This window comes from Mya arenaria, chromosome 2 (genome assembly GCF_026914265.1).
Source record: "Mya arenaria isolate MELC-2E11 chromosome 2, ASM2691426v1".
Taxonomy (NCBI): domain Eukaryota; kingdom Metazoa; phylum Mollusca; class Bivalvia; order Myida; family Myidae; genus Mya; species Mya arenaria.
In genome coordinates, this window is record NC_069123.1 from 56,438,562 (window position 1) to 56,466,470 (window position 27,909).

The 27,909-nt window shown below is 33.9% G+C and overlaps 1 protein-coding gene across 10 annotated transcripts; it reads left to right on the top strand.

Moving 5' to 3' along the window:
* The first annotated feature begins 225 nt into the window (after positions 1-225).
* Positions 226-27,330, top strand: LOC128223603 (RNA binding protein fox-1 homolog 2-like). Of its 10 annotated transcripts, none has more exons than XM_052932925.1 (10): positions 226-366; positions 9,807-10,022; positions 13,008-13,175; positions 13,900-13,953; positions 15,763-15,855; positions 18,925-18,988; positions 21,267-21,444; positions 24,006-24,167; positions 24,392-24,470; positions 24,687-27,330. In XM_052932925.1, the coding sequence occupies exons 1-10, from the start codon at positions 358-360 to the stop codon at positions 24,726-24,728; spliced, it is 1,065 nt and encodes a 354-aa protein (XP_052788885.1). In that variant the 5' UTR covers positions 226-357; the 3' UTR covers positions 24,729-27,330. The 10 variants fall into 10 exon arrangements, with proteins under 10 accessions (XP_052788885.1, XP_052788858.1, XP_052788840.1 ...); XM_052932898.1 differs by lacking the exon at positions 226-366 and adding an exon at positions 4,208-4,367; XM_052932880.1 differs by lacking the exon at positions 226-366 and adding an exon at positions 6,327-6,440.
* The last annotated feature ends 579 nt before the right edge of the window (positions 27,331-27,909 follow it).

Below are 27,909 nucleotides of genomic sequence, written 5' to 3' on the forward strand. Positions count from 1 at the left end.
AGGGACATGATATGATGGCATGTACACGTGTGTTGTCAGAAAAGTCGCATTATTTATATGGTAGATATATCTAGTACATTACCTTGACAATATTGATGTGATGCGACTGACATTTTGTCTCACTGCAGTGTTATAACTGCTCTTTATTTTGTATACATTATATGGAACTTGAACTAAAGCTAAATATCACAGTGGTGGTGTGTGGAATTGAACTCCGCCATTCTAACTAAAACTATGAGGATTGTTGTTTTGTGCTGGATGTGATACATAAATGCTGGATACTCACCCATAACTGCTGGATACCCACTCAGTGTTGTTTTCCTAGAGGTCATAAAGCTTCCCCCTAAAGGACACAAAATGTTTTTGGTAGGTAGATGTTCGGTTCTGTTCAATATCTCTGTTTCAGGTCACTTTCATGTCGGACTGAATAACTGCAAAGCTGATTGGCGGATTGTTATACATAAAGGCTTTAATCATCGCTTTAAGAAGTTATGATTTAATAATATTAACAATGATTATAATTTTAAAGAAGAACATTTTCTTTGCTATGTTGTAGTTCCAACCTCTCTGAGCAAATTAGAGAAATAACCTAGAAAGCCGTTAAATTGAATGCAGACTGAAATACGAAAATTATGTCCATATGCATCACATTTTGATCACTTGACAGCAAGGCAGTTTGACATGCATACCAAGTATAAGATTGATTCACCAGTCATATAAAATAAAAAAGCATAAGAAAAACGATTCACAGTTTCTTCATACTTAATTCAAACCTAATGGTGACAATAAATTATTTACAACCATTGGAAAGTCATAATCATTATTTATTTAAATTGTTTTAAGTTCTTTGTTACCTTTCAAGTCCAGCTTTGTATTTGCATAAATATCTTTATTTATGAGCTCAAAGATGAAAATATTCATCTACATGACTTTAAATATAAAATCGATTAGCTGCATGTTGAAGAGACTAAAATTAAATTGTCCCTTTCTTTATTCAGTAACTGATACCATCAGAAAATGGGAGCTTTTAGGCATAATCATGATGACAGATGTGTTGGAGATCTAGGGAGGCTGGAGCCTGGACCACTTGACTATTGTTCCGACATCTCTGTATCAGACATTTTAAGGGTTCAAATAATGCCTGTGGTGAATTACTCCAGGATCCTCCCGAACAAATCACGGAGCCCCTTGTAACAAAGAAAATTTGTTAGGCCGAATTTCATTGTTAAAGGCATGTTTTGTCACTTAAAATCAAGGATGTAAAAGCATAACTTTTAGATGTCAATGAATTAATTTTTACAAAATCAATACTGCCCAGCTTAATTTAAGTGTTTGTGATGTGTGTCAGGCCTGGTTATTTTCTCCTCATCTGGTCTGGTTGTCAATTGTTCTTAATGTTGCTGCATCAAGGGAGTAGGTGACTGATTGACTCCAGCCATAACTCCAGCCCTCTGCTGATTCAGACTGATTGCTGCTATATTAAAACTTGCCAGCAAATTGAAACCATTGATCTGTTCAGGAAATATTACTGTGTTTGACAGATAATTGTTATTATAGAAAGGTGACATTACGAACACTGATTGTACCAAAAGCAAATACCCTGACACAGATTAAATACATGTTTTCTGGATTTTCTATCAACATTTTCGATATTAATAATCTCTGGTTGGATCAGTCAATTGAAAAGGTAAGTTTATCAGGAATATTGCTCACTTTTCTTGAGATTCACTGCCAGTGTTTACATAGCCGTTTTATCACGCTGTGCTGCAAGGCTCTCAACCTTTCATTATTGTTGGCCTATGACAATGAAAAATCATTCCTGTTGGGTTGTGCATTTAATTTAAAAGACTTCTAAACACTCTTATTGTGATCTAATGTGATTTGAAACTTTCATTCCACAAATGCTAAGTAACTTCATTGTATCACCTTTTGTTAAGGCCAGAAATTGTGTTTCCCATTGAAAGATTTCTGATTTTCAATTACTGAAGTTAAAGGTATTTTGAAAGATAGTATTAGCAGCTAGCTATTTTAGCCCCTGTTGTAGACAAATTGCTTAATGCAATGGAAGTCGCCTGTATTGATCAGGAAAAGAACTGTTTTGTTATTAATCAAAATAACAATTTTTGTTTAAAAGATGGTCAGAGGAGACACATATTTAATACAAATTCCTGTCTCACATAATATTTGTGAATCATCTATTCAAAGCTTATTAAAAGTGGAAAATGTTGACTCTAAACAGATTATAGGAAAATGTCAACATGAATGTTTGCTTTGAACTAATATATGAATTAATGGATTGAGGCAGGTATTGTTAAAGTTAATAAACAAATAGATATCATATCATTGGCAACAAAATGTAAATAAATATTACAGACAGATGGCTGTCCAGCATCACCAAAGGGCAAATAAGCATTGCAAGGCAAATAATTAGTCCCTTTTTCTTACCTCCCTTCTCTTACTTTTCTAATTTTGACTTGTCTTTTTTTTACAGAATTTCCAGGTTACTTGTAGAGACTTATTTGACAATGTTAATTTTGTTTGTATTAATAATGATAACTATTGCAGATTGAAAGAGGAGTATTGCTCTCTCAGGGAAAATATTCAAGAAGGTAGGTCAAGGATTGGAGATGTTCTGCATCTCGTTTGCATGAGGAATGACTGATTATGTCCACACAATTTCATGTTGAATATATTGCATGATATTCTGATTTCAAGAATTTGTTTTATACTTGGTTTTGGTTTAGATGCTTGAATATTGGTATAAAATGTTTGTATTTTTCTTTCATGTTATGATTTCATGCTATTTATGGTTGACTAGAAACTGTGTGCTAAACTGGCATGGCCTATCTATAACACCGAAACATTAATGGTTTTAGGGTTCCATGTTTGCTTCTGAATGATATTCCACTGCTAGCCTTTTTGTAGTCAGAAGATCTAGTATATTCTAGTCTGAAACTAATACTTTAGGATATAATCCAAGATTTATCCTAAAAATGTATGCAATTACTTAAAAAGTTACAGCACTGTGGATGCTTGTTTGTATGATGTTGTTATTTTTATTATTAACTGTCACCTCTGTTTAGAATGTCATCCTCACCTAGATGCTATTTATAGATTTTGATGTTAATTACAGCACCTGTCAAAACCAGGAACTGCCGTCTGCTACTAATTGCACTCAAATCACTGAATCATTGAGTTTAATTTCAGGAAGCAAAAAATCAAATTTCAAAGCATATTTAAAAAAAGAATAAGATATTTAATGTTATGTATCCAATTTTTGAACCAGGACAGAAAGTATTTGCAAATGACAATGAAAATGAGTGGGAAAGCATTGACAGAGACCTTTGGGTAAGTACTTGATGACATCCATTCCAAATAAATTTATGTTTCATATAAATACGAAGTTGAAACTCTGTGTGGTCTGAAATGTTTCTGCTCTGAAGTTTAAGTATTCTGTGGTGTTTTATAAAATATTTCCTTTCAATGTGAGCAATACATAATTCATATATAATATATTAACTTGTATTCCTATGAATTATATTCTTCTGAAATCTCCACAGTTTAAAGATCATGACATACACCTGATAATTTCTGTGGGATAGATATGGTTCAGTAGCAGCCTCTATGAACATATGTCTTATCATTCAGACAGCCAGTTGGCTTATCAGAAAGCTAAAATGCTTCCATATTGAGAGGCTCAAGTAAGGGAACTTGTTCAGCCAATATCATAAGAAAAAGTTTTGTCTGCTTATTAAGACCACATTTCTCTTTTCTGAATGGCCTCGGGGTAAGAATTTATAGAGTTTTAATTCTGGCTTAGAGCTGTTAATGACCAAGAGAAAGATTTTGGCCCAACAAATTGAAGTTTATGATACAATGATAGGTTGCCAGACTTGGCATCTAGTTCAAATCCCAGAGGAGACATGTTTCCCATTTCCTATGTAAATGATGTATTTTGCCAATAAATTAGCATCCCTCCGTTAGATATCTTAAGTTCATTTCGATGTTTGTTGATTCCCAAACTACAGGAGCATTTAATATTTCCCTAGAAGTCTTAATAAACAGATAATAAGTGTTCATGCCTCCCCGGGGGTACCCCTGGTGAAAAAGCTACGTTTAGGATTCCCTACCTTTGATTGGGTGAACAAGCGATACTATCTGACCCTGTGTGCCACAAAAGCCTAATTCATGCCAGATGCACGCCTATCCTACATAGTATACGAAAATCTTCGTTGTTGTTGTCTTCTGTTCTGTCTTGATAAGCCATTTGTTTTCCGATGCTTGAAGAGGAAAGTTACCTAGGATTAGCTTATGATCCTAACATGTCAGTGATGTGGTCTACTGGGACTTTGGGAGCAAAACCTCTGGTAATTTTTAAAAAAATCTTTATAATATTCTGGAAGTTTCAGTCAGAATTCACAAACTGGCAACCATTTTGGCAGACATGTTGGATTTCTTATGAAAACTTCAGAAAGTAGGTCAAACTTTCAGAACTTTGAAAATTCTCTCTGTGATGACAAATTACAGTATAATTATATAATATACATGTAACTCATGTACATGACAGACAGTTTAAAAAGTAATTCAGAGAAAAATAAGTCAAAGAAATTCTGCTTTGTATGGAAAGTTTTTTTTTTACTCTCATTTTTTATTTCAAGTGTGTTTCTTTCAAGTGTGTTTCTTTCTTTTTTGCTAGTTCTTGGTATTGAAACTAGATGTTCTATTGGCATGGATCTGTTTGTATCATTTTATAACCAGAGATGCATGGAGAAAAAAAACATCTATCTTATGTAATAACGTCACTGTGCTTCTTCATGACGAAGAAATCTATATCAACTATTAAAATTCTTTCATTTTTTTCACATTCAGAATGGTCAATCTAAATATATACCATGTATATATTAGTGTATTATTTTTATAACGGCTAACAGGAAATAGAAAAGCCGGATAGGGAGACAATTAGGAGCCTTCTGTTTTCCTGTAGAATGTTAGAAGTATACACCATAATGTTTATTAGATGCAATTTTTTATGGGCAAATGAGAATAAATTTTTATTCATTTTAGTTGTCTTTTTATAAGTATTGTGATAGCCTTGGTTTTGTTGTCAGCATCATGCAAAACCTTAATCCTTGGCCATAACGTGAAAGAGCTTCAAACGAAAATGGGTACAATTGTTGCCAGTGACAATACGGACAAGTCAAGCAAGGCCCTTTTCTCTGATTTAAAGAATTGTTGAAGAATATTTCTTTTTTGACCAAAAAAAAGCAAAAACTGCCTTTGGACAAAACTCAAACTTGGTAGACTTGTAGCCAAAGACAATATGCACCTGTATAGCAAGGCCCACAACTCTGACAATTTTCCAGTAATGCCTCTTTTTCGACATAAAATAACAACAGACGAGGATTTAGCATTCACACTGCAGCACTTTTTTTATTTTCTGTGTCACAGCAAACTTGCTTGCAAACATTGTCAGAAACGCCAGATGTTGAATTAATAGCAGTTTACTTAATCCTAAATAACGTTGTTAGGAAGGCACTTGAAAACCGAAACACACTTGGACATTTTGTCTTAGGTTTGACTCTCACCAAGCATTCAGACTTTTCAATTACAGTACAATATGGAATATAAACAGGCGAAAAATTTGAATAATGCTCAATTCCCATTGGTTCAGAATTATTTGCATGTATTTGCCAATTTTATTTTGATGACTGCATGTCAAACATCAGCATATATGTTTTTCCTTCTTCTACAGCATTCTGATCACATATGATTCTTCCCGTACAAGAAAGACAGTTTTATGTATTATAGATTTGTGTTATGTCTTTTATTACCCACCCCTGTAACATGGTTAATATTTCTTTAATTATAATGCAATATTCATTTATTTTTTACTACGCATGAAGCATATAACTCTTACTGTACATTTTTGTGTAGTTTGCATTGGAAATGTCGCTATTTTTAAAAAAAAATCAAGTTTTTAAAAAAAGTTTTTATTAAACAATTTTGGTATTGATAACAAGTAACATTTAATTTGAAATAATGTAAAAAAATAAAGTATCTCTAAATGATGCCTTCTCTTTTCAAGTACATAACAATATTAAGTATAAAAAGATAATAGTTCAGTATTTTCTCTTACAATGGTATTCCAATATTGCAATATTTTTGTGTGATAATATTGGAAAACTAGTTTGCACTGACAGAAGGAAGCCAGTATTGTCAATTGGCCATGCTCTAGCACATACTTACAGAATATTGGTTTCCATGGTAACATTTGGAAAATCACAGTGAGGCAGAGTCTCCTTTTGAGATCAATGTAGAGTTAGAAGAAAGCCTGTGGTGAAATGGCAGGCTTGCTAAACATGTATTTAACACTGTTGACTCAAAACAAAAAGCTTGGAATTCCCACAGTCAGTAATGCAGCATCATCAATACAGATACAGGTCAGTTATGTTGTGTATGGTGTTCTGGTGGACATGTGTCTCTTGGCCCCATGAGTGTAGTATAGAGTTCTGTCTGTTTCTGTTTATTCTGCCAGAGTTTCATTGTACATCAATGTTTAATGGGTCTATAAATAGACTATTTCTGCTATCTGTGTCAGTAACTGTAAATAACTTAAATCATGGAGTCATTATTGTTAATGATTTCACTTATTGTTTTATCTTCCCTATTAAAACTTCCTGGTTTGATTCAATCAAGTTGGTCATATAAAGAACAATGTAATGCTGCATCTGTTTTTCATTAGCACCTAATTTATTATTGTCAATTTAATTATTTAAAGCAGCCCTGTAAAGGTATTAGGCACAGTGACACTTATCTATATGCTAACAGGAAGTGGTCCCTTTTGACACATTACTGATACATGTGTTTGCTGTGTTTGTTTATTGGGGGTCATTAGATTAGCATCTGGATTGCATAACTGGCCAGCTTCTGGTCATGCTCTAGATTCCAGCTGATAAGCATATAGGCTGCCACTTCAACCATCTGGTCAATTACATAGTGCTTAGTGTACAGTGCAATAGTGGACAGTGGTCAGTTTGTTGCCAGTTGTGTGGAAGTAGACAGTGAGCAGCTAGTCGTGCAGTTCTGTGAACAGACAAAGTGTTTCCTGTAAACTATATTCTGTGTGAACATTGTAATGGAAGGAATGATGATACCTCAAGGACTGGTTCCATTTTTTAATCCTCAGCAAACTCTGCTACAGACTGCAGTGGAAATGGGACAACCGCAGGTGACATAATGTTTATTTCAAGCAAAATTAAAAGCAAATTTTGGCAAACTAAAAACTAAGTTAGTGCTTAACTTATTCTTAATTCTGGTTTAGGAGAAGGTTGTAGACAGGGCATCTGAGTATTACTACTAATCAACATAAATGTAGAAACAACCCTTCAGTTATATTTCTACTGATGTTTTCTCTCTTTGTTCCTTGGATATAAGATGGCATTTTATGCCAATGATATTAAGCCAATCTGTCAAGAAATAGGGTCCTTTGTATTGATCAGCTGTTTTAATTCCTTGTTCTTCTACAGTAACAGTTTTCATTATTTATGATTGTGTGTCAAAAGCACTGACTTTTAATTAACAGATGACTCTGCACACTGTTCGAAAGATAGCAGATGAATAATTAATTTTGGATAGGGTGGGTCACAAGGCTGGCCAGATCTTCTAGTAGTGTTAATTACTTTTTCCTGACTTGCACTATCCAAACACTGCATAAAGTATGTTTCCCCAAGGGAAACTTTCATTGATCCTAAATTTTGGGTAGATCTGTATGAAATTAGGTTGATTAATATCTGTTCAGGGCACCATTCACTTGTAGTGGGTGTTGGTAAGAAAAGGCTGCTGTTTCTGTGAACATTGTGACTTTCTCTATAGACTATGGTTGTGCTTCGCGAAGCCAGTGTACAGATGGATAGAAAATTCGAGAGTCCTACTGTAGCAGGTTCTGATTCTGAGTCAGTACCGCAGGTTTGTGTTGGCATAATTATATGATTTTTAGTTATATGTAATTTGTGTGTGATATTTATGAAAAGTGGCATAAATGAATCTAATCCAAAATTCGGATACACGAAAAGGACTACGTAAGCAACAAAATTGACCACAAAAACATTTTCTGACTTCATTTGATTAATTAATAAATAACTAAGTTATTCACAAATATGAACCCGGGAAGGTTATAACGATTATCTCTAAATAAAATCATTCTCCCATTTTATCTATAGTTTCCATATAACTACTTATTTTTGTCGGAATTCAGACATTATTACCATTTCAAAGCTTAATTTGGAAAATAAGCAATATTATTTCTGTCATTATCAGATGGAAATGTCAAATTCACATTGCTTGGTCCCAGTGGAAGCTTTGTAGAAGCAGTTGTAGCATTTGTCATAACTAATTTATAGCTATTAGCCTATTTTATGGTATATAATTAGGTTTGGCCTTTTCTGGTTTTACATGTTTTGGAGGTCTGCATAATTGAATTAGGGCTGATATGATGGGCTGACTGCTTCAGTGTTCTGTTGTTTATACTACTTGAAGAATGATGTGGGTATGAGGATTTCTATACTTTTGGATAACTTTGTGTGTGTGTGTCTGTGTGTTTGTCAGAGTTACTTGAACATTTCTTTGTGTCTGCCAAACCTTTCATTTGGCTTTTGTCATCTACCATCATACATTTTTAGATTCATTCTGAAATAATTCAAAATGGTTACCCAGTGGAAAAGTAGAGTTTTTAGTACTGTATTCTACAATTTTGGGGAATGTTAGTAGTCATCTTTGTTCCATATTATAGGCTTGCTTAAATCTGAGCATGTTGAGTTGTTCAAGTGGAATCCATCCTCTTATGGGAGGAAAAGAAAGTCTTTGTTTTAATGCACACCATTACAGAGACTTCATAAGTGGAATAGGAAAGAAACTCTTAAGGAAACATACCAGGATGTTGCTTGTTAACAGGTTTCAGACGCAAAACCTCATGTTTATACTAAGCCATTTCACAATTTCTTTTGTTAAACCTTAATATAACTTTTGTATATTAATTTGGAATATTTTCACAAAATTATGGAGCTAACGGCAGTTTCTGTTGTTCCTAAGATAACACAAATTGTGAGTTATTGTAGGGCTAAATGATTGGTAAATTTGAAATTGTTTTTATGTTGTTTAAATTATTCTGTTTTATTAATCTCTTGTTCCTTGTTACGTTATGTAGTTGTACATGATGTTCACAGTTTGGCATTTACTTGATTGTGTTATTGTTGGCATGAACAAAATTATTCAATGTAATGTCAATGTGAATGCATTTTTAGCGGGAGATCTTAGTGGAAGCACATTGCATGTACCTTGAACTAAAATGTTGTTGTTAATTCATTTAAATTGTTTATGGAATGTTTTGTACATTTTTAAGAAGGATATATTTAAGTTAAATTAGTATGAGTAAAATCAAACCTAAAAGCAGTCATTTAAAATCAACATGCAAGTACTTTACTGTTAGACATATTAAATTATTAATATTTTGTGGCTGAAAGAGTGCTGTAATTTAATATAGTCTATCACAATTGGCCATGTCAGTATATAGTCTTCATTTTTAGTTACTTTTAACTAAAATACTATCATTTTCAGAGACCATGTAATTTCCCAGTCAGTTGCAGTTTGGAGAGCTATTTTCTTCAGGAATCCAACAATTGTTGTACACTGGAGGTACTGGTTACACAACACACTTGATTTTTTTACAACACTGCTGTGGTTACCCACCACTAAATATTTAGTATATCGTGGTTCCCATTATCACATTCCTTTTTCCTGTGTGTTTGCAGCACATGGTGCAGAACCAGCTCCAACCTACGTACCAGTATGCCCAGACGCCTGGCCTGGAGGAGTACCAGCCCGTCATGGTTCAGACCCCTGCAACCTCGCTTCCTGCAGAATTTAAAAGCGATCAAACTGTGTTCACGTCTACTGCAATCTCCTCCGCAGTGACAGCCAATGGTGGGGTAGAACAGCAGACGGTAAGGAGCAGGCCCACCATAAATGTACGTGAAGTATCTTTTCCCTTTATCCGCATGGTTTGCGGTGGAGGACTAACAACATATGTACACGTATAGGTGATATGCATGCTTTCTTACATTATTTTGACACTTAGATTTAATTATTCAAACTACTAAATAATTTTCTTTAAGTTTTAAAATACCCTTAGTGTATATACCTCTGTATTTCTTTGATATCTTTATGTTATGTCTATCCGTAACTAATAAAGGTATCTTCCAAACTAACTTCTCATTATAGTACAAGCTTTTTCTGTTGTTACAATAATAACTTTCAGACCTCCTTTCACAAAATTAAATTAAAAGTTATTGTCAATTTGATGTTGGTTTGCTGTTTTCTTTTACTGCTAGATTATTAGATTTTGTAATTCTGTTCTGGAAATAATTGTCATTTTGGGAAATTACATGATTTTTAAGGCCCAGTCTTTGTCATTTTCTTTGTCACACATTAGTAATATTTTATAAATTTGTATGGCTTTTTTGTCATTAGATTCGGTATCTTGACTTTTCTCCTTGTTGAAATAAGTTACTCTTTTCCATGAAATAAGTAATTTTAGGAACTACTTGGTTTCTGAGTGGTCTGACTATTGGGTGATGAGGTCCGAAAACAAAAGCCATCACCACATCCCTAATATGTCAGCCCTTCTTTGTGCTAGGACATGTTAGGATTTTTAATAACATGGTTAGATGAGTGGGAATTTGTTCTCCAATCAAATAGCTGCCCTAGGAATGTAATTTGATGGAATCTGCTTTCCTTACAGAGCGCCAAGACATGAATCATTAGGGAATAGATTACTTTTAGTCTAAAAGTATCACCCAACTCTGTTCTCTGTTTTGCAAGTTATGTTAAACAGAAGCCCAAGCTCATTATGAAAAGCTGGGTTTTTTGAGCTCTAAGGAAATTTAAATAAAAGCTTTTGACAAGTTTTTGGTCACTTTATGTTTCCCAGAATGGCATACTTAATCAGCCATTGTTCTTCTCTAGAATTAAAGTCTCCCTTTCTAATTGTCAATTCATGCAATTTAACTTTCTTCCTAGAAATTTGCAGTATTGGCTCTTCTCTTTGTCAGTAAAAGCGACTGAAGTACATTATTATGCATTGGAAAAAAATATTTTCAAGGATTTTCTCAGCTCTCATTATGTTTCTCTTATCAAGGACAGTATGTTGGCAGGATAATTCCAGATCTTCTTAAGACACAACAAAGACATGTATAGTTAAGCCCATTTGAACAACTGAAACAAAGTACTTGTGCTAACATATGTTGACATTTTGACCAGATCAATATTCCAGAAATTTGCCATCTTCATCAGCTTCTGTCCATTGTTCCCTGGTTACAAGGGGTTAAGTTTCCTCTCACACTGTCATTATCACTTTTGCTAGGATAGGCAGCTCTTGAGGTTAGGTTACACCATTACATTTTGTTCCATTATTCACATTATGTGCAATGCTTACTTAAGTTGCTATATATCGTTCTTTTGTCCAATGACCAAAAACTGTTGTACATGAACATACATGAAGTATTCGAGCGTTTTCACATTTTGTAAAATTCAGCTGTAGTAGCACCTGCATTAAACATTCTTGGGTGAGCTAGGAAGGTCATCATTTTTATTCGAGACAGGAAAATGCAATTGGTACATTGTGAATAGGAGCTCAGACAATGGTTTATTGGGATAACAAGGCTCTTGTTAATAACTGTTTATTTAGAGTCTTGGACAGTATCATGACTTCTCCATAATTGCAGTGCAATGATTGCATTAATTTGTCTAGAACTGCCCTGAATTTTCATTCCCTTGTTAGCTGAAAATGAAGGAAAAACCAGTAATTTCTTAGTCTTTGTTATATGTATTTAGATTACTAACACAATATAGATTTTTAACATTCTAATATGCAAGTTGTGAAGGCTATTGTAATGAACAGTTATTATGCTGTGGTATGATTTTTCAAAAAGCCAGACTTAAAATTTTCTTTGTTACCCTTCCAAAAACCACAGTGGATTAGTTATTAGAAGGCTGGCCCCAATTTCTCGAAACTTTTTAAGCTTAATAGGCTTAAGTCACTTATTTCAATTAGCCAAAATACATACTGAAAATGGATGTTGATAAATGAAAAATGGTTTATTCTGATAATCATACAGATTATTCCTACATAATTCTCTAAAAATTCTTGAAGAAGTAAATATAACACATTTTATAGAACAACAAAACTAAATACAAGCGATTGTCGCCGATTTCAGGCAAAACCAATCGATTTTCGATTATAATCGATCATCTGAACATCACTAGTGTAGGCCATGTTTATTATTTCAGATTTAATGTAAACAAACTGTCTAAAAACTTGTTTAGACAGGCAAAGAGGAACAAAACTGCTTACATTGCTGATTTGTTAAAAAATATTGACGTATAACTATATATTGGAAGCAGTTAGAGACGTTGCCAAGGAAAAATGTCAATATATTAACAAATAAGCCAAATTCTACCCATGCAAAAAGAAATGGAGATTTCATTTACCTGGCTAAGAACAATATTTTTAGATCAAACAGTTAATGTATTATTTCTGTATTATAATACAGAACTGATGGTTTTTGTATGGATTCATATTTTTAAAATTTGTTATATATTTAAGTCACATTATTTTGAATATTTTCACTTATTTGATAGAAACATTTGTGCGTGGCTGCATTCCAATGTTAAGTTGAAATCTGATAGAAAATTCATTTTAAACAAGTATTTAATCAAATAATATTCTATAAGTAATAGGGTTTCATGCTTGATTTCAAAGTTTACTTCAGTAATGAGATATTTTTTTATGTGTCTCGGTTGCTAGCGAAAAAAATCAAACCCAAAACCATGTGGAAATGGTCACACGACCAGAAACACCTGTGTAAGCAAAAAATTTAATACATGTAATATGAAAAATTCATGTCTGTCTATAACTGAAGTCCATGACCTCACGCTTGCTGTATCTGTTGTAGCAGACAGAGTTGGTAGAGGGTGAGGGCGGCCAACAGAGTCCAAGTGAGGCTGGAGGGAAAGTGGATGTCGCCTCCCCTTCATCCAATGCTGCACAGGGACCAAAGAGACTCCATGTCTCAAACATACCCTTCCGCTTCCGAGAGGCAGACCTCAGAAACCTCTTGGGGGTAAGTACAGCTTGTTCAAGAAGATTTTACCCATACAGGAGAAGAATGACCCCATTTAAGAGACTCCATATTTAGCCTGTCAGGTTATTTAAAGAAATTGTTTTTCATTACCTGAGAACTAGGGATTGACGGGACTGAATGCTTGGTGTTAGTGCAGTATATTTTGACTATTTAACAACTTCACATGTCCATGTACAATATTAAGTTGTATGGTTTGAGGGCATGGTTTGTGTAGTTCATTATATCACTGAATGATTCATTTCCGTAAACTTATTATCAACTCATATGAGGCCTGTATGAGGACTTGAGTACAGGATATAGCTGCACAAAGTTTGCAGCATATATTCTCAACATGTGGTATGCCAGATCGTATCTCATCATGAACTGGCTCAGACTTGAAAGTTTCTGGAAGGCTGATAGTCAGTTTCTTGGGCTGATAGTCTGTTTCTTGCAGATTAAACACACGTTTGTCATGCTGATACATTCAAATTTTATGCACTGTTATTCATTCAAGTTATCTACATCCTTGCATATATTGATGTGTTCACATATTATATAAGCCCTATCTCTGTTAAGTAAAGTTGAAACATTACAGAAAAGAAATGCTGAAAAAGAGTATTGAATCCTTTAATACCCTAGTTTTGCCCTTGTATTTATGTTGTTTATGATTTTTTGTTTATGAGCCATACTTTTGCCTAATGTTTGAGTTGTTGTTGTTTTACAGCAATTTGGCCCTATTTTGGATGTGGAGATTATTTTCAATGAGAGGGGCTCAAAGGTAAGATTACTTCTGTTCTGTACCGATTTTGTCGAACAAACATTATCTCATCAATTAGTAACTCTATTCTAAATTGCAGTAAAAAATCTAACGACCAATGTGTTTCATTGTAAACATAGCTAATGTCTGTTTGACAAAGAATAAACTGTGATTGTTTAAAGATTGAAAACATTAAGTAAAGTAATATGAACATCTCTATCAAATTCAGCAATTTATTAATGTTGTTTTCATTTTGAATTTAATTCATCAATTTTCATTCACTATGTTCACTGGTTAAAAAAACATCTTTTAATATTAATTAAATAGCAATTGATTTAAACAAGTATTTTGAATGTATGAATCAATCATCAAATAAATTCAATGAGTGTAAAATTCAGGTGTTAGATCCAAGACATGTGAACATAGTAATGACGTAAAATATCTTTATAGACCTGGTATTTTTCTGAACAAATATGCTGGAGCAAGACCTCAATTTGAAAAAGTCTGTCCCACATATTGGTTCAGGAAAATGAATGGCAACTACTGAACCAATAATAATCAATTGACTGATGTTTGCACAGTGAAATCAGATACCAGAACTAACAACAAGCAACCATGTTGATTTACCCAGATCAGTTTTATATTCTTGTCATCCTATGCAGACATCAATCATACTAATGATGCCAAGTAATTGGAGTCTTCTTTGTTGTTTACATTGATACTGGAGTTTTCTTTTATATTAGATTCATTTATTTTTATAATTTTATTGAAGTAAAAGAACTTTTTTTAATCTTCTGGCATTGAAAATCTTTATCTGCTATGCAATGTGTTAAGCTGGGCACCAAAGATTATCCAAGGTATGAGGCATCACCCAATTGTTGAGATATTGTGATTTAAAATGTCAAGTACAAGAATTGAATGAAATGATGTTTGGCTCTTCAGCATATGAGTTTACAAATTTTAGAATAGAGAGATATTGCTGTTAATGGTATGTTTTCCAAAGTGCTAAGAATGATTGTTATCTGTGAAGTCCCATTGAGTATCATCTATTTGATTTAGACATTATAATGAACAAAGGAAACATCTCATACTCTGAATGAGCCAATCTCTGTTTTATGTGATATGAAAACATGCCAAATGACAGCAAGCACATCTTTGAATAATTGTTGTTCTGCCTGATATGCCAACCGTTTTTGTTTGTCCAAATTGTCTGAGAGAAGAATGGAAGGGAATGAGTGAGCGGGGATTTCCTTTATTATGTCCTGTAAATGTGTACACTTAACCGAGAAATAGAATGTCTTTTATGAATAATTGAAAATGTTTAATTTTTAATGTATCACTCATCACTTGATATGTTCTCATATTGTACTTAAGGCTAATAAATTATAGCTGCCTTTGTATTGTCCCCTGTTTTGTATTGTGGGGATAAATGTTCCTGGTATTAATGTGAAGGATGAGGAATGTAAGATGTTTGTATATGAGAGAGTTCAAGGCCTTTTTGCTCTTCACATGTGTAATGAGTGTCATCGTGCGTGTGCGTGTAGTTGATGTGTTTCTGTTGGCTATTCTCAGACGCATGTAGACTGTGTCGCTTACCTAGGCACCGGCATGTCATGTGAGACAAACACATATGTCTCATGAACTGTGTATCTCCTTGTCATATCTACAGAACCAATCAATATGTCTTTTAATGTCAATATTCAACGGCATGTGTAAAATGTTTTCATTTAAATGATTGACTATGATTATTATGATGATACATGTATTGACATTGATTCGTTTGCACGAATTTTAATGCATGTTTCCTTATTTTTTCCTTGATGCATGTAGGGATTTGGTTTCGTAACTTTCCAAACTAGTGCTGACGCGGACGGAGCACGTGACAAACTCAACGGAACAGTGGTAGAGGGACGGAAAATTGAGGTGCATGTTTATTACTTATTTTGTCGTAGCACAAAACACTTAAATCAGTCCTTTTATACCTGAAACCTGTGCAGTATAAAGAAATGCCTGTACATCGTTGTAAGTGTTTGTTGTATTGCCTTGTTTGTATGAAAACTATACGCCGCTCGATGGTTTTCAACCCTAATGTCAGTGAAAAGTTTTTAAACCTTCTTTTCATTATTATGATCACCTAGGCTGTGTATGGGTGCATTTTGAGTTGAAATCACCACAAATGTATGAACATATTTTCTTGCCAAAATTGCCTTCAATGTTATACTAAGTTTTGTGGGCCAGTAACGTTTTATTTAGTGAAAATACAATTTTGAAATGTGTGCATTTTGGTTATGGAGTAGTTGTTTTTGTTTACCTATATACATTGGCTGTTATTTGGCACAAGTTTTATACATTCTTCGCAACATGTCCATGTTTTGTGTCACATGACCAGTAATGCATCATGTGACCTGACCGTGTGACCATGTCTAATGATGATGTTTTCCTGTATCTGGCATTTCTTCATTCTGTGCTGTCTTAAAATGCTTAAAATACTTAAGGAGAACAGTAATACAACAACACTGACAGATCATTTTATTTATAAGGCAATACACAAACCTAAGTACTCTGGTTCAATCTTCTGAGGCAGCAAGTAGGTAGGTGGCATAAACCGTTTTCATATTTTGTGTTGACAGATACTTCAAACAATCAAAAAGCACATTGGGAATCTTTTTGGAATTGATGAAATCAACCACTAGACTCTTATCTGAATATTGCATCTGATCTAATTTTCTTAGTGTTAATAACCTATTTGACTTGCATTTGACCTGGCTATTTAAGTGGTCCTTATTGACATTTTCCAGCCAAGCAAGAAACAATCAGTCAGTTCTGTTCCTATTGATTCTTGTTAGTACTGTTCCTAATGATTCTTGTTGATAACGGTTTACATAAATGAAAACAATGTTCAGTTTACATAAATGAAAACAATGTTCGTGCAGTCGGCAAATACCCCTTCCCAAGCGGACCCACAAAACTGTTAATGAATATCAGAATGTGTCTGTTTCCATACCCCAGCCAAAAAGGGGAAAATAGAGGAAAGATATTTCCCCAGTGAGCTATTCAATACAGTAGTGGTCCCTTGTTGGGAAGGATGGTAATTATGATGGACTTCTGGCTATATGGGAATGAATCATAAACTTGTATTATTTATGTCCTATGGGGCTTATTTATTTTCCAGAATTTCTATATCTTGATGATATTGGCTGGACCTCATAACTGTCTATTCTGTCAATGCAGAGGGCTTACATGTGGTTAGATGCTATAATGTTTAGGCAAATAAATGGAATATGGCCTATTCCTGCCCCATCCCCCTAAAAAAGTTCCAACATTACCATTAAATCATGGCAATAACACAGTAGGGGGAACCAGAAGAGGGCTACATAATATTGCTTTGCTATGTTTTTCCTGATTGTCTGCTTGTATAGACATAACAGATGGGGGTGTTTACTCTAGGGGAAGAAATTTGTTTGAAGTATCTGTCATACTGTCTAAACTATTTCCATCTTACATGCATTTTCTAAGCAGATATAATTTAACAGAACTTCGAGTACAGATTTTAGTGGATTTTCTCTGAATTGAGATGACTGCAGGCAACTTCCCTGTAATGGAATCTGGTCTGTGTTGAAGATTTTCTGCAGGTCTACTCTGGCAGGGAGTCTGATATTACAGTTCTTTGAAAGGCATTAAAACTTATTACAAAAAAATATTAGGAAAAATTCTAATAATGGCAAAAACAGATTTCGTTTTTTAAATTGAAGAATAAATAACATGTTAAATAACATGTTTGATTGTTTTTCTTTAAAATGTCTAAGCTGTTTGCAAAACAGTTTGAAATGTATCGATTCCATGAAAACATGAGATGGTTGGTATGAAGCAAATCAAGATTTCTAATAAGATCCAGTGTTTCATTTACAATTTTGAGGGGCCTGCCGACAATCTTCAGAAAGCTGTCTCCTAGGTTGCCAATGGCTTTTCATCAGCAAGAACAATGGAATAAAAATATTAATTGCCTGTTCCTTGGGATAAAGAACTGTCTGTTTATTTGGCAATATTTGCTAAAAATAACTAGGAAAGATGAGGAACAAAGTGAATAGAAAAACACTTTTGGTTTTATTAATTTCACTACTACAAATTGAGTTGTATTTTTTACCTTTTAAATGTCTCTGTATTATCTTTCCTTTTTGTGACATAGAAGGCAGCTTCACAGATGAAATGTGCATATGATGAAAATCATCCTGAATTGCAAATTAACAAACTAAGTTTTCAAACAAGAAATTGCTATTAGAAAACTTTTTGCAATTTCTATTTCTTTTTGCATAATGATATACAATAATTGGCCTTTGTGACAATCAGTGTGCTATTCTAGGTATAATTGTTTTAAAAATAAATCCTTTAATAATGGGTAGTAAAATCTTAAGTGTTCACATCAAGATTAAAGGGATCATCTATTTTGTTATCCAAATGCATGCTACTGATTGTTACAAAAAATCATTCTCCCTTGGTTTTACTCAAAATTGCAGGAGGGGTATAAACATTCAAATTAAGGACTGGGATGTTAGAAACAGAAATTTCATTGCTTTAATTTTATTAAAATCTCAATTTAAATTCATTGCTTTTTTCAATTTACTGTTAGCTAATGTCTAGAAGAGACTGTGAAATTGAATAACAATTGAAAACACAACATTTTACAGAATTTAAGATATTGATTTGTAAGTAAAAAATTAGTGGGTGGGGGAGGGTCTCAATATTGCAAGACCAAACAGAATTGTTAAATCTCTCATAACTACATAGTAACTAGCTCATAATAACTAAAAAGGGAATAATTGCTTGGTAATAAAGACACAATAATTGTTATTACTCTGTAATCATTTTGAAATATTTATGCGAAACTGGGAGAATGTATTGTGGCCATGCTATGTTGCATCACTTGTTTACTTGTATGCTATGTGTTTGTACTCGGATGACCTTTATGCTAATGTTCATGCCCTCCTTCGTCAGGTCAACAATGCCACTGCTCGTGTTATGACCAAAAAAACTGCTGTCGCACCCACTATACCAAATGGTAAGACCTATCATATATCACACACACAAACTGTTTGCTTTGTTAAATGCATTTTTTAACTTCAGCTGGCCAATGCACTGTGGATAAAATACGAAATTGATCTTATTTGCACTTCATGGTAGGCCTCGACTGTTACCAAAATGATATACAGCAAGGAATAGCCCTTTAGTCTGCTGTAAACAAGCCAGAGTAAAGTTTCATGCATCACTGATGAAGTCAAAATAAAAAATTGCTAGAAGCTAATGGAATTTTCAGGTTTTTTGAGCAATTATTATGTAAGGGAAGAAGAGATTGAAAGAGCAAGCTGAAGAACTTTGAAAATAAATATTAATACTGCATTCAAAATTATCTGAGTAATGTGGAAAACTACAGGTTTTATGAAGGACAGCCTACCTCTAATGATGGAACATTCATCATCTAATTTGAGATAGCTTACTACTATAAAGCTGCTAGGAGGTGATTACAAAACTCTTCACAGAACTTCATTTGCCCTTATTTCCAGGGTTGTGGAAATATCCGTTATTTTATATAAAAGGGTGTTCTGGAATATTAGAACTGACAGTTCTTGATCTAAAGAGGCTACCTAATCCACCTCTCTCTTGGATTCAATGTAAAACCTGGGGCTATTTTATTAGAGCCAAAAGCTGAAAGACATCTATATCAATAAAAGAAAATCTTTTAGGATTTCCAATTTCACCTGCATTCCATGGTTGTCTGTTGGAATGATGCCACTGGTGATTGGTAGATTGGAAACTGTCCATGTATTTAGTTCTGATATGAAATTCCAGAGATGCCGAATATATCTGGAGGCTTGTATCTTACATGTAATCAGACTGGGCCTCCCCGTTCCCCATATCACAGTGTATCTGACATGATGGAGAATAGAAACACCTGCCTCCCTGACATATGGCTTCTGATAGAACCCCTGGCAGAGAAGAGATAAGGGAGTGTGTACATGGCCAATCTGATCTACCCACATCTACTGCCAGACATAAACTTGCACAAATATACACTTTACACACAATAGTAATGAACAAAATAATATTCACCTGACCATTTTAGCATGCTGTACATGAATCTTATTTTCAATATGTAAAGGTCACACCAGAAGAGGGAGAAAGTATTATTCCTTGGAGAATCTGCTTCCTGGGACTAAGTGTGGGGGACACACTCTTGTAGACATAAATGAATGTATCGTGTGATTAAACTGCCACATTACTCAGGCTTAAGATGTCTTCTGTCACATAAACTTTCCTCAAAATTATTCAGTATTCACTAGTATTCTGTTTGTTTATGGTCCTTTTACTGATGGTGCCAAGTTAAACTCATTTCCATAAATGTTTGTAGGGTATTTGGGGAAAGTGATAATTGTCCAGAAAAAGAGTACTAGCATTTCTTGATAAAAAAATATTTGAGGATAAAATACTTCCATAATTATAAACATAAAATTCACAGACTTAAAACATTAGTACCATAAGGTGGCTTAATTCAGGAAATTAATATCTCAGACATGTTTTGTTGAGGAAATGATTCAGCCTCTGGGGCTTGTCCTTCCCAATTACTTGAAAAAATAGAGAAGACTTGGTGATATTTTCTGTCAGTGAGGATAGCAGTGAATGTTTTAAGGCTTCAGTTTTGTCTCCCCCTGGGGGATTGAAACTTATTGATTTATTGTCTCACCCAACTACCGCATGGGAATGTTCCTAAACTAAGTCAGGAGAAAGTAATGACCATTACCATAACTGGAATCTTGTGCATGATAATTGGTTTGGGACAATGAATTTTCAATCCAGCATTAGTAGAAATTGATGTGAGGAAATCGTATCTGGGATCCTTAAATGGCTCTTGGCATAATAAAACTAAGGTGGTGATATGTACAATTAACAGAATGCCCTTCTTCTTTTGAGCATAGGTTTTGACATGCCTGTTTTTCCCCCAGAAGCAAACTTGATCTAAACATAAGATGCCATTATTCTGTGTGTGTAGACAACGTAATGACTCTAGAATTGCTAATTTTCCCTTCCCTTAATACTTTGTTCTAAAATGATACAAATATTGGAATGTAGTCAATCCATTGCATAAGGATAGTAATGCATTGCATTCATGTGCAATATGCTATGCCCGACTTTTAATTATGACTTGCCTGATTTTCTTACATTTATATTTTCGATTAATGTTGAATGCATTCAATTTTTACTATTTTTCCATGTCTGCTTCATATTTACTTTCCTGCTTCCCTTTTGTGAGGTTATATGTGCAAGTGTTGTTTCGTTTCTAGTAATATCGCCAGTATCAGCTGCTGCCTTACGAGGTGTGGCGCTGACCCGGGGCCGAGCCACAGCCCTTGCAGCCCGCGGAATGGGCATGTACAACGCAGCAGCCGCCGCTCAGCTACAGGCTGCAGCCCTCCGACAGCAAGCACCCATGCCCACAGCCACCGCCTTGCCATATGCCACGTAAGTATTTCCTTGGAGTGTGTATAGTTGATGGAAGTAACAGCCAAGATGCATTCTTCTGCTACATCTCTACATATGATATTGGCATGTTACAGTTCTCATGTACAGCACATGTAGACTATGTGCCACAAAACACTTAAAAAAAAAATAGTGCACTTCATCTAACAGACAAATAATAATGACTGTTCTTTAAGTTAGTAACTAAGACAGATTGAATTAAAGTTGAAACTGTAGGAATTGACCTGTTTAAAATTTGTACCGTTACAAGATTTATTGGTCTGTTATTCCTCCAGGAAAAAAAAAAGCTCTGCTCAGCATGATAGTCTGTTAAGAAGTAGATATTCAAAACTTTATTCAAAAAGCAGTTGGAACTGGCAGTATATTTTAAGAAATGACTTGTCAGTTTGAATTTCAATCATCAGGAGCTGTTTTCTCTGTTGAGCTTAAGAAAACATGTACAGTGATGTAGTTATATTATATAGCAGTTCTATATAAGTTATACTTACATGAGTTTTCCACCTTGAACTGGGGTGGTGGGAGTAAGTGCACATTCACACACAACACAAAACAAGTGTATGCCATTATTAAATCAAAAATACTTTCAATCTAGTTGAATTTTGTCAGGAATGTTCATTGAAGTTGTGCTAAAGTGTATACACAGCATTCATGTAGTTATAACCTGTATGAACCATGAACCTTTTCTGTGTGCTTATTTATTTCTGTCTTTACTCATGTTTTATTAATTCTTCTGTATAGAAACATGATTTTCCGTGTGATATGACATGGCATGATACAGCTACAGCTAATGAAACATACATGTGTAGACTAGTATATAAGAAAAACATTGAAAATGCTTCTTATGTTTAATCTTCTATATAACGTATCTGCTAGTTCCTGTAGTAAGTTTCTTTCTGTTTTCTGTTCACCATGCAGGCAGAGGCTACAGTAAGTCACACTGTTTGTTGTGATTGTACATGTGTTGTCTTGAAATGCTGCTCTCAATAGTTGTATTGCTTCTTGACCTGCATTTTATTACTTCATATATTTGTAGATTTATGTAAAATTAACTGTTTTTGCATGGTGGTGCACTATTATGGGTTCTGCGATTTTATGTAAAATCAGGGGTTGAAAAATGAATGTAAAATATTAGTGTTTTCTCCTTTGCATGCATTTGATTCGTATTATTCAAATTTGCACTATAAATCTTTGATGTTCCATACACTTCAGAGAAAAGGAGAAATTCATTTCTGATTTTTTTTTTATCAAACTGGGAATAATTTGCATCTATATGTGATAAGATTATCATGATAAGTTGATTTGGGAAATTGCTGGGCTCCAGTTGTTATTAAATTAGGAGATGTTAAAAGGGGATGATTTACAGCTCAATTTCTAAGCTGGCCTCCAATTGCTTTTGCCAATATCATTTATAGGAAGGGAGATAGAGCGCTGCCATTTCCCATTAAAACTGTTATCCAGTTCGGTGTTCTGTGTATGAGTAGTGCCAGAACTCCTTAAGGAAAATTCAGAGAAAATGCATTTAGATTCCTTCCTCCATGGAGATTTAGAAATTTGTGGTAATTGTCAAATTTTAGAATAAGACCAGTGAAGTTGGAAACCTTGATTATAATTTTTTGCTCTAACGATTTTACTGAAGTTATCTAAAATGTTGTGATTCATATTGTTTCCTTGCCTTTATTGAGGTATGTTGTTTGTCCGGGATTTAATATTAAAAAACAACAAAAATAAGTTGTTAGTATTGACACACCAGTTGGCTCCAAATCTGCAACCAGGACAGTCCTTAAAAAAGGCTTCTAAAAAGCCCATTTTGCTTTTGCGGCGTGTGGTTTTGCCATCTTTGACTCCCATTTGAGGCCTTCAGCAGCCCCCAGACATCTTGCTGTAATGGTTTTAGTCTGGTCAATCACAACCCTGTTTATTTCATCTTATACATGATAAATAGAAAACTCCTATGAAGACTAAGACCAGGAAATCAGCATATGAGATAATAGAGATAGGTAGCAGTATTATTGTTCTATCATTATGTCTTTCCTATTCCCTGAAAGGCTCAATGCATCATATGGAATGTGACAGGTCCGAAATAGGATGAAGACATATTGCCCAAAGTTCATCATTTGTCTGTATCAACATGCCTTCCAGCCATGTTTGCTAGTGAATGGCTCATGTTGATTTTTTACCTTCCTTGCATGAACAGCGATATTAAACACAATTGATTCAATAATTTGTGATATAAAGAGAATATCTTAACCATATCTGGCATTCATGTTCCTCAGATAGCTCTCTCTTTGCTGTAATATTCAATAATGGCCTCCATCTGGTTATGGAAAACTAGTTTCGAATTGTTTCTTATGTAAAATACCAAGGTAAAATGTATTAGATATTCAGTGTGTGGGAAAATGTTTTGCTTTCTCATTGATGAATGTAAAGTCTTTTATTTGTCTGAAACATTAAAGTCCAAGGAATTTAAATAGAACTGAAAGGATAAAGTACATTTTGTTGACAATCTATGAGTATAATATACACACATCTTTGTTACATTTCAGCATGCAGTATGCCCAAATTGACCCGGCACTGCTGGCAGCTTACGGTGCTGCAGACCGCTACCAGATAGTCTCATCCCAACCCATGGCTGCTGGCATACCCCTCTCCGCAGCCAGATACGCTGTCCCTACCATGGGTGGGGGCGTCACCTACACTGCTGCAGGGTAAGTTAAGAAACACTGCACACAGCCAATAACTCAATCTTGTTAAATTGATGATAAGAATAAATGAATTATGTATTCTTACCTTGGTTATAATAATTGAAACTTCTTAAAGCAATACCTACAAATCTTTCACAAGTCTATGGATTTAGCATGGTTAATTTTATTTTTCAACACCATGAAGGTGAAATCGGAATATTTCTGTATGGTTGTTGTATGAATTTCAGGTACCCAGGTCGTGAGCTGGCAGCTGCCACCGCAGATCCACTTCTTGGTCACAGTATTGGTCCAGTCCCTGGATATGGGGTAAGACTCGAAATCCATTTTCTAAACACTTTTTTTTAGAATGTTGATGCTAGTTAATGATTTATTTTGGGACAATATCTTAATCTATATAAAGATGTAAAACTGGGCAGATTTTAGCTTATTGCATTATGACGTCATTGCAAAATGAGATCAATAAATTGGTAAAATATAAACTACAAATTTCTCGATTGTCATTCATTAATTGTGTTTTTACAGGCTGTGTACAGAGGTGCATACCAGAGGTTTACTCCATACTGATTAGTTGGACACAAGTCATGTGATCTGATTGACCAATAAAAATTGTCTTGTGCTGGTCATGTGATCTATTAGATCTGTGATTGATGGAGGATCAAATCTGGCAAAAGAGAAGCAATGGACTTCAACAAAAATCTTTTGCATCTTTGTTACCTGAGTATTAAAACACAGAGATTTGACTGAAAGTGCAGAGTGCAATGTACAATTAGTTTTAACAGTGCTTGTTCGGTGCTCTAGGTTCTATTATTTATATTAACTTGTTAATGTGCACTGTTAATTGAGATTTTATTACTAAGCTGCCATGCTATTGTTTTCTTAATGCCACATTCAAGAGAGTAATTGCCATTAAAATATTGTTAAGTAGATCAGAACAGTTACTTAAAAGGATCTAAATCTTATAAAAATCAGAAGTAAAATTGACACCTGAGTTAATGAAAATATAGATTGGAAAAAGATTTTATTTTTGAAGAAATGAACAAGGAAACGTAAGAATTGAAACATTTTCTGTGGTACTTCATACAGACAGCAGGCAGGAGTATAAATCAAAATACACTATTGAAATAGTTCTTCCATTATTTGAGTGTCGACTTGCTGTGGACATAATACATTATTGCGCAATACTCAGATGGCATGCTTTATCTAGAACAAATATCTAGTCAAACTTTGTATTTATATTTTATGTACCTCATTTATAAGTTTTAGTTTTTGTCCTTTTGGATTTTCTCTATGAATCTTTAAATCACAACTGAAAGAAAATGATATGGAGCTGTTTGAATAAGAACACGTGAATGATATGTGTGATTATTAACTTGAGAGGCAATACATCAATATAAGCTCACAACAACTTGAAAGCAAAAATGTTTCAGAATAAACTACTGATACTGAAATCCCTCCATAAAAAAGAAATCTTATCAACAGTATTTCATGTTTATTTAATAGTAATGTTACAGTCAGTCATTTCACATTTTATCAATTTTTCTCCATAATGTTTATTTTTCTTTTTTTGGTAAATGTGTTTGTGTGTTAGTGCACACTACTAATTACTCATTAAGCATCTGTTACACAAGTCACTCCTAACTCTTGATCTTCGCATTAATTATTTATTACATGCAAAGGGACTTCCATATAATTCACTACAGTTTTGTTGTTATGTTTACGAGTATTGGGTGATTGCATGGATCTTTGCTCTAGTCTTGGCAATTCCTTAGGGTAGTCATAAAGATCTAATTTTCTTTGTAATGCAGTTTTTACCTCTGGTGAACATTTAAGGTTTTCTAGCTTAAAGGCACTGAAACATTATTGAGAACATCGGTATCAATGTTCAAATTTTACCTGAAGTCTTTAATTTTGTAAATAAGTTGAAATGTCCTCATCGGATCATATTGATTGGGTATTTTTCATTAGAAATAAATTCTGTCTTCCCAGCTTGAAAGGTAATTGAAAATTTTACTGTCATTGCAACATACGATTTTAGGAAATTTCTTGCCAAAATATCTTGCCTCTGTTTTGAAGTCTGCCAGTTGTGCAAGCTATTGTTTAACGTCATCTGTGTTAATGTATTATTATTATTAATATTATTATTACTATCATTATGATGTGGTTTGTTTGTATTTTATTTGTATGTTTGTGGCACAATATTGCCATTTGTTTTGAATCTCTATGTAAGTGCTAAACTGTACTTATTCAACTGCATTTTTTGTTCAGAGACAGTGTTGGAGTCAAACAAATGTCCTTGTTGTGAATCATTGATCTTGTACACATAAAGGCTAATTCTGTTATTAAACGTAGATTTTTTTCCATTTTTGTTTGGATTATAAAAACACAAACCAATTGATCATGAGATGCTTTAATCTTAGATGACCATTCAAACTGCAATATGTTTCAAAATTAGGCTTTTGTGCAATAACACTTGGATCTCAGTTGATATTAGCTGAATCTTCTTTATTCAGACACCTACGCAGTCTTCTCTCTTTATGTCCATATTGAGCACATCTGTCTGTCTTTGTCAAGTACACTTACCTCTGCCTCTGTTAAAAGTATTTTGTTTATTGCATGGTATCCATCACAGGTCCAACAGTGTCTCTGAACATATTGTTCACAGGTCTTAACTGTGAGTATTGTCTATTGAACTGTTATGATATACATTGTTAGTCTAGCCATATTTACCAGGCGAAGCCCTGGAAGTTTTACTCTTATGTGCAAAGTTGTATTACAAACTATTGCACCTATGTCTGACAAGTGTATTGTTGGAATATATGACTTTTACAGTGCCAGTTTTCATTGAATGCATCTCAGCATTTTCTAGCTTTAAAATAATGGTTACCTTGTATTACTTCGGAAAAAAAAATCATGGGTTATGTTGGGAATATATTTATAAAATTTATATTCTAGCTTGCAGATACAAAACATTTAGATTGTTTAGAATACATATTCAATATTGGAGGATTTTTTTATACTATATGTGTAAAACAAGACCATTATTTTCCAGCTGTTGTTTACATACTTAACTTCATTTTTATGTCTTTTAATGTTTTAATGTAATAGTCATTGATAATCAAAATAAATAATTTATTCATTTCTTAAATACATGCAATTTGATATTGAAGTTTGTGTTTGTTTTTATGTTTTCAACTGTACACAAAGAAAGCACTTTCTGTTGAAAAATAATTCACCCTGCATGATACAAATCAAATCAAATACTAATTGATATAAATGATTAATGTCAATCTGCTTGCATTATGAAACTTCTTTTGTCTCTCCTTTCTGCGAGAGAACAGACTTAATTAGGGCGCTGTTAAGACTTTACAGAATAATTGTGTGTCTTGTTGAATGGTGTTTCTTGTTCGATGTATGTACACTTGAACAATTATATGCATATTTTGCGTATGTTATGACTGTTTACTGTAAACATATACTCTCAATGTTTGGCTTTGTTAACCCACTTGCATTATCTTTGTACATAGCACTATTTACAACACTAAAGTATCTGTTTACCTTTGCAGTTGAATATTTGCACCAGTTTTTTCATTGTTGGTAATTTTATCTATTTTCATGTTAGCACCATATTAGGAGTAACAAAATGTGATTTATTGATCACCTTTTGATTCCTGTTTGTTTTCAGCATTATTTAAATTTCGTCATTATCTTTTTACTAATTATGTATTTTCTTGTGCTGAAAATGAGA